The 7,825-nt window shown below is 46.1% G+C and overlaps 1 protein-coding gene and 1 long non-coding RNA gene across 2 annotated transcripts; both read right to left on the bottom strand.

Moving 5' to 3' along the window:
* Positions 1-1,974: 1,974 nt before the first annotated feature.
* On the bottom strand, positions 1,975-4,447 carry LOC104963050 (uncharacterized). The gene is made up of 4 exons (XM_010791600.1): positions 3,394-4,447; positions 2,673-3,008; positions 2,518-2,541; positions 1,975-2,345 (listed from the first exon to the last, which is right to left on the bottom strand). Exons 1-4 carry the CDS (start codon positions 4,197-4,199, stop codon positions 2,147-2,149), a joined length of 1,365 nt encoding a protein of 454 aa, XP_010789902.1. The 5' UTR covers positions 4,200-4,447; the 3' UTR covers positions 1,975-2,146.
* Positions 4,448-4,493: 46 nt separating this feature from the next.
* On the bottom strand, positions 4,494-7,149 carry LOC104963049 (uncharacterized). The gene is made up of 3 exons (XR_800270.1): positions 6,959-7,149; positions 4,727-4,840; positions 4,494-4,588 (listed from the first exon to the last, which is right to left on the bottom strand). It is a non-coding gene; the product is annotated as an uncharacterized lncRNA (long non-coding RNA).
* Positions 7,150-7,825: the final 676 nt, after the last annotated feature.

Raw genomic sequence — 7,825 nt, 5'->3', positions numbered from 1 at the left:
TATGATTGTAGTCAGTGGTGTGTAGGGGCAGAACCGTGTGTGTAGGGTGACCAGGTGCATGGATTAAACGTGTGTTTTTTTTTATCACAATGTGGGGAAATTAATGGATAAAATGCACAGATTATTATTATTATTATTCCCACTCCGATCGGGACACTAGGTCCACCGTTTCCCCGCAGGGAGGCTCCCCCCGTTGACAGTTTACGTGGGCTGGGCTGGGTGCAGTGGCGGACTGGCCGGTACCGAAGTGGGCCGGTCGGATAAGTCACTAGCACATACCCCACTCCCCCCGTTGACAATTTACTAGCGGTACCGAAGTGGGCCGGTCGAGAGTCCCGGGATGATTTTTAGTCCCAGTCCACCACCGGCTACATGACCGTATGATCGCCCATATTGACGCACCTAATTCCTAAACTTCTAACAGATACAACATAAACCGATCCTTCAGCCTCATATGAGCTCTCAGACACGTTCAACATTAAACTGTCATCGCTGTCTGAGCTTGCTGCTGTGTGCCCCATCAGGTTTACATGCAGATGCTGGGATTCTGAACGGTGCAGCTGGAGCGCTGTGCCCGCAAATACGTCACACATCATTTGGCGGGACTTGAAGAATCCCCGAGAAGATCCAGAAAATGGTCAACATTGAAGGAAAGATTAATGGTTATCAAAGTACAAATATTCAAAATCAGTTCAGTCACGGTTTTCAAGGGGACAATATTTACTCAAATTGATGGGTTTGGATGATGGGGGAAACTCGTGTCACAGGCTCTTTAAGGTGATTAGGTAGAGGCCCTTTTCTATCAGTAACGATTTTAGCAGTTGAACATACAGTACAAGTCAACTGAGTGTCTCTTGCAGTGTTGAGTTTTTATTTTATGAACCTTTTACATTAAAAATTGTTTTTTTAAATATGATTATGGATAAATACTAGGCTATTTATTATAAACGTTAGTCCCATCTATCACTGTGTATATCACCATTCTTTAATTACATGTTTGATAAGTTTCTATGAAATAAGAAATGAATACAATTAAAATGTAATAATTATCATATATTAGAATGTATTGTATTATTAAGTAATATCATACATTAACCCCATTATAGCAGATGCCACATTGAATTCTTTAAAATGAGTTTAAAACAAAGAGTTCTCAACATACATAGGCATAGGGGGGCGGGGCTGGTGAACGCTATGGTCAATGTTTGTAAACACTGTGAAATGTTGACTTTATTTGATCATTTCAGTTAAAAACTAACGTTCATATTTCTCTTTTTGTGTTAGTGGCTGACCCAGCCCCATGGTCTGCCACGCGGGAAAGAGAAGTGCACTGCTTTGCCTGGCTGGACCTGTATTGTACAGGAAAAGAGTGTGTAAACACACAGCTGAGAGCTGCCGTTTCATTCAGACTGTTTAAAAAACGGTAACAACGGACTATTTTTCTTAGCGGATGCATGTCAATTTAAATCAATACAACTATTTTTTAAATCAATAAAAACATTTTCTAAATCCATAAAAGCATTTTAATTAATATTGAGAGTCATGTCGTTACTTTGTTGAGAATGTGGCCGTGTGATAAGCGGGATAAGAACACCTTCATGCTGCGGGACGAGGCTCCATTCACATATAAATATTTTTAGTGAATTACTGAGTTTAGGCACGTTAATAACGTTTGAATGAAGGGGGTGGGGGATCGCCGGAGCTGTATTAGATTAACATGCTTATTGTAGCTGTAAGTGCGGCCTGTAGCATCATCCTTGATGGAGCATATGTGTGGGCTGGACCTGTATTTGACAGGAGAGGAGTGAGCAGAGGGTCGAGTTGTCGATTCTTGTTCAGTTTTCATCTGCCTCACCCTCTCAGACTTTCAGTTGCGCGCTGCTAAAGAGACGTGTTACCATGGAAACCAAACAATGGTGTAGCTGTATTAAAGTCAGAGTGGAAACAGTCCTGAGTAAATCTGATGATGTCAGAAATCGGGAGAAATGCGGGAGAAATATGACCCCGGGAGGAAACCAGGAGGGGGCAATTAAATCGAGAGGGTTGGCAAGTATGCCTGGTGGATCAATGATCCATTGCAGCTGGCTTCATTATAACTACATTTATCTATCAAGGGGGCGGTCTCAAGTCACGCTGGAAAACAGGCTCAGGTTAAAGTCTCTTGAAACGACAGAAGCACCTGGAGGAAGCCGGGGCTCGCTGCTGATTGGTCGATGGCGAGTGGAGCAGGCAGTCCATTGGCTGAACAAAGGGGGAGGGGCTTATCCCGTCGCCGGGGGAGGAGCAGGCTCCGCGAGCTGCTCGCTGCTCGCTGCTTCTGATGTCGCCGGGCAGAAAAGTGTTGGCTGCAGAACACAGAAATACTTTTAAAGGATTGGGAACATTAAAACATAAACTAATAAAAACCTTTAAAAAGATGCTTTAATATTATCTTTCAACGAAGTATGAACTAAGAAGTACATTTTAGTTGTAGTTCAATCATTAGTACATTACATCTGGTTTATTTATTGAGCTTACCTGGGTGTAGGCTTTCTCATGTAACTGCAGAGACATTAAAACATCACATTATTAACTATAATAACTATAAAGAGTCAATATAACAACAAAACAAACATTAATTATGATATTATACTATATACTGTATATATATGAATGAGTTTGAATGGACCAACCAGTGATCAGATCCCAGAGAGGGCGGGGCCGTCCAGTCCTTCAGGCACCGCTGAGGGCTCCCATAAGCCCCGCCCCTAACAAACTCTGACAGCGTCTCCACGGAAACCGCTGACAGCCGCAGCATGGGGGCGGATCTAAAACCGGAAGAGGAAGAGGAGGAGTATAAGCTCCATATGTGCAGAACGCCGTGATTGGAGGAGAAGGAAGTGAGGTCAGAGAAACGCCATTGGCCTGAAGAGATGTTCAGGGCTTCTGATTGGCCTGAAGAGATGTTCGGCGCTTCTGATTGGCGGTGGGTTGACGGCAGGACGTGCAAAGTATGCTGGGAATATGAGCTGAGGAGGAAAGGAGAAATGTTTATTTATATAAATCAGCTGTTTTGTGTGTTTGAAGTGTTTTGAGTGTTTTGATTTTTTTGATTGTTTTGAGTGTTTGTTTTAAGCAGATATCTGAGGATCAGCTCTTTGTGACCTCATGTGATTTAATCATGTGATTTCAACGTGTGATTTAATCGTGTGATTTAAACGTGTGATTTAAACGTGTGATTTAATCATGTGATTCAAACGTGTGATTTAAACATGTGATCTAAACGTGTGATTTAATCGTGTGATTTAATCGTGTGATTTAAACGTGTGATTTAATCATGTGATTTAAACGTGTGATTTAAACGTGTGATTTAAACATGTGATCTAAACGTGAACAATAAATAATAAAAAGCACCTGTGTGGCGGCGCTCTGAATCCATTCTGCCTGACGACACTGACGGTCTTCTGTGATTGGTCAGTTTCTCCCTCCTCTCTCCTTCTGTGTTTCCTTTGGTTGAATTTGTGCAACATGATTGGCTCTTCTCCTCTGAAGAAGACCGCCATGCGACCAACAAATCTCCCAGCATGCTCCTTTTCCTCCTCTTCTCTTCCTCTGTGGTGGTTCTTCCTCTTCCTCCCTCTCAGCTCCTCCTCCTTTAATTGGCTCCTCCTCCTTTCTTCTGATTGGCTCAGAGAGGAGAGACCCAGGTGGGTGGGGCTACACAAGGAGGCCCCTGAGGAGGCGGCGTTAAAGGAGGAGGCTCCTCCCTCGTTGCCTCTCCTCCTCTCTTCTGATTGGCTCTGAGAATATAGGGGCGGGGCCTCCTCAGTGCCTGATGAAGCCACAGGTAGTAGGTGGGCGGGGCTACACAATGAAGCCCCTGAGGAGGCGGGGCTACACAAGGAGGCCCCTGAGGAGGCGGGGCTAAATGAGGAGGCTCCTCCCTCTTTGCCTCTCATCCTCTCTTCTTCAGTGCCTGATGAGGCCACAGTTAGTAGGTGGGCGGGGCTACACAATGAAGCCCCTGAGGCGGGTCTACCTGAGGAGGCGGGGCTACACGAGGAGGCAGGGCTATACAAGGAAGCCCCTGAGGAGGCGGGGCTACATGAAGAGGCTATTCCCTCTTCTCTCCTCAGGCTCCGCCTCCTCTTCCGCTCCAGAGAGTCGAGCCTCCGGCCCAGAGACGCCATCGCTCCTCTGAGGAGGCGCCGCACCTCCATCCTGTGAGCAGAGAGGAGACGAGGGAGGAGGGAGGAGCAAGAGCAGGGGGGAGGAGCTACACGGGGAGGAGCTAATATGGGAGGGGCTACTACTGGAAGAATGGCTACTGTGGGAGGGGCTACATGGGGAGGAGCTACAGGGGAAGGGGCAGGAGAAGATTGAGTAAACGACGGAGTCAGGGGACGAGGAGAGGAGAGGAAGGAGGGAGGAGTCAGGGGACGAGCAGAGGAGAGGAAGGAGGGAGGAGCTAGGGGACGAGGAGAGGAGAGGAAGAAGGGAGGAGTCAGGGGACAAGGAGAGGAGAGGAAGGAGGGAGGAGTTAGGGGACGAGGAGAGGAGGAGGAAGAGGAGCTCCAGGGCGCCGGAGGGAAAACTCCTGAAGGAGAAACTGTAAAAATAGGAAATCAACTGTTTAATAACATTTACAGAGAATACACCATAAAATAATAACACACTCGTCGAGTGAAGAGTATAAAGTAGTTAAATAATTAACAATATGCTAATAATAAATATGAAATGAACCCACCTGTTCGTGTCTCATTTGTGACCTCATCAGCCAATGGGAGAGCAGGAGGCGGAGTCACCTCCACCAGGCCCCGCCCCCTGCCAGCGCTCTCATTCAGCGGGCGAGTTAGCATCACTAACAGAGAGAGAGAGAGATAGAGAGTTAGCATCGCTGGCCTGAGTCAGCATTATGAGTCCTGAACCCTGAGTCAGCATTATGAGTCCTGAACCCTGACCTGAGTCAGCATTATGAGTCCTGAACCCTGACCTCAGCATTATGAGTCCTGAACCCTGAGTCAGCATTATGAGTCCTGAACCCTGACCTGAGTCAGCATGATGAGTCCTGAACCCTGAGTCAGCATTATGAGTCCTGAACCCTGAGTCAGCATTATGAGTCCTGAACCCTGACCTGAGTCAGCATTATGAGTCCTGAACCCTGACCTGAGTCAGTATCATGAGTCCTGAACCCTGAGCCAGCATGATGAGTCCTGAACCCTGACCTGAGCCAGCATTATGATCTGGTTCCAAAGGAAAATAAAAATGTTTTTTAAATCAAATATCAGACAAAAATAGAAACGGGGGATAAATCCAAAATGTTAAATATAATATGGTCATATTGTTTATTTTTGTGTCTGTTTGAAGCATTCCCACGATGAGTCTCACCTGCTTGTGTGTTACCACCTGGATTACACTGACCACTATTGCGGTAACAGGGCTCGACATTAAGGAATGCCCGATGGCCAGGGGCCATCTAGTATTTAGCTCGGGCCATGAAGCCTCACCTGCTGGTTGCCCGATCGGGCAATCTATTATGCCAGTATCATGCAGCTCGCGGATCCAGTAATGAGTGACCCGACAGTAAAACTAAAAATATATATAACTAGTTACGGTAGTTTGAGAGGTGATTAAAATAGCTACGTGTGATATTCTAACCTGAAGTGTGTGTTTTGTCCGCTCACCGCTGCATGTGATCATGCAGAGCTGCGTGTGGACTCGTCAGCAGCAGCTGATCTCTCTCTCCCGTCAGATTAGACTTCACTCGCGTTTATGTCCATATCGATCAGATCCAGCTAGTTCTAGCTAATGATATGACTACCTGCTTATTAAAAGACACCTAAACAATAAGTGTCGCTATGCAACCGGGTGAGGCCACAAAGTATAGCGCAGCATTATGCATTTGTTTACATGCCCACCGGAACCCCGAGGCATTACCAACAGATCAACGCACAATCAACCCATACAGCACATCTCTTTCTCCACATTACGTGTTAGACATTAGAATTGACTATTCTTGTCTGTCACATAAGTGGCGCAAGTTGCGTAACTGATGCGGTATTGCGCTAAGGGGAAATATATTTTGACCGGACGCTTTGACCGGAGAGATTTAGATTTGCCGGTCTTCAGCATATTTTACCGGTTGTAGTCCGGTAATTACCGGCTAACGGGAACTCTGGCAGCGGAACATCAGAGTTTATGTGTTACAATGGGGGGCGCACCTACAGTGTAAGCGCGCCACAGTTTCGCCGCTGCGAGGAGCACCCCCCCACCCAGCGCGCCACAGTTTCGCAGCTGCGAGAGTGTGTGTGTGTGAGGAGCTCCACGGATTGGTCCATCTGGGTAAGGGCACGTCACTGTACTCAGGAAGGAAACAATGGAGAAAGAGAGATCTCCAACGAGGCGTTCAGGGGCAGACAGGTCTTCTCTGTGTTAGAGTGTTACTACCTACAGGGTGTACTTTGAGGGTTTGTGACTCTGCAGACCGGTCACATGCAGAAGCTACAGAACACAAGGGGACGGGTCAGAACCAGAGAAGCACGACATGAGACCTTTAAACTGGTATTAATCAGTGTTAATAAACTGAATCTGAGGAAGAAGTTCTCTCTGACTTACACTAAAGTTTGAATGTAAGGAAATGGAAATGACAAAATATTGAGTTGGTGCTTTCAAGAAGAACAACAAAAACAACAAGTCACCAAAGTGACATCAAATGGATTTATTGTGATAATAAATAAGCTAAACTGATCTCGCGAGACTTCGCGATGCTCGCTGTAAGAATCCCCCAAACCTGAGAATGTGTTGATCAGCTGATTAACGGGTTATTAGAGTGACGTCACGCCGAGGGGAACGGGATTAGTGCGGGAGAAGTGAGGATAAAACGTGATTTAACGGGATTTGGGTAAATAAAGGTAATTTAAGTGATCGAGCTAGCTTAGCTTCACTGTTTGAACCGGGACATGTAGAGGGTTTTTGTTACCTGTTGGAGCCCCGGTGGGTCGGCTAGTCTCCGTCAGACCGTCCTGTCTCTCATGTTAGAGGCTTTAGCGACGGGAAGAGGAACAAAGTGCTGTTTATCTGCAGAGAATCCGGAGCTCTGTCGCACCGGCGTCAAGCTAACAGCTAACACACACACGTCCGGGGAGGGGGTTCACAATAAAACACACCGACTTCCGGGAGGGTTTTCCAGAATAAAACACAACGTGCTTGGAGATTTAGGAAAAGAAACCTTTCAAATCAAAGCCAAAAATATAAATAATCTTTTGATTAAAAGCTTTGGATAACCCCATATTTGACTGATTAAAAATAATAAGGTTTATTTCATAGAATGGTTTATTTACGTTGAAAGCCGGAAGAGTAATGGCCTTCCGGTCCACTAGGTGGCGGGAAATCTCAAATAAACGTCATTAGAGATAAAAGAAGAAGAAGAGGAGCCGGAAGTCAGCTGTCAACATTTGGAGGAAAATCTTCAAGTTTCTACATGACTGCACAGGTGAGTTTACCTGAGAGCTCTCCTGAGGGGCTCTGTGTCCCGGATGTTACATCTGAAGACCCTTTATATTTTAATCCATGTATGGACGACCCTCACAAACGTGTGTGTGTATATGTGTGTGTGTGTGTGTGTATGTGTGTGTGTGTGTGTGTGTTTGCGTGCCTGCGTGTGTGTGCCTGTGTGCGTGTGTTTGACTGTGTGTGCCTGTGTGTGTGTGTTTGCCTGTGCGTGTTTGTGCGTGTTTGTGTGTGTGTGTGTGTGTGTGTGTGTGTGTGTGTGTGTGTGTGTGTGTGTGTGTGTGTGTGTGTGTGTGTGTGTGTGTGTGTGTGTGTGTGTGTGTGTGTGTGTGTGCAT

Source organism: Notothenia coriiceps, unplaced genomic scaffold, assembly GCF_000735185.1.
Source record: "Notothenia coriiceps isolate Sejong01 unplaced genomic scaffold, NC01 NC01_scaffold00035543, whole genome shotgun sequence".
Taxonomy (NCBI): Eukaryota; Metazoa; Chordata; class Actinopteri; order Perciformes; family Nototheniidae; genus Notothenia; species Notothenia coriiceps.
Note: the sequence above shows the minus strand (reverse complement) of the source record. Positions and strands in the feature narration are given on the sequence as shown.

Bases quoted from the DNA above. Each gene is read 5' to 3' on its own strand.
- LOC104963050 (XM_010791600.1), bottom strand. From the start codon at position 4,199: ATGGAGGTGCGGCGCCTCCTCAGAGGAGCGATGGCGTCTCTGGGCCGG. The intron at 3,009-3,393 runs GTGCTTTTTATT...TTTCCTCCTCAG, and splicing joins TTCAGAGCGCCGCCACACAG to CTCATATTCCCAGCATACTT. The intron at 2,542-2,672 runs GTTGGTCCATTC...ATGTCTCTGCAG, and splicing joins TCTCTGGGATCTGATCACTG to TTACATGAGAAAGCCTACAC.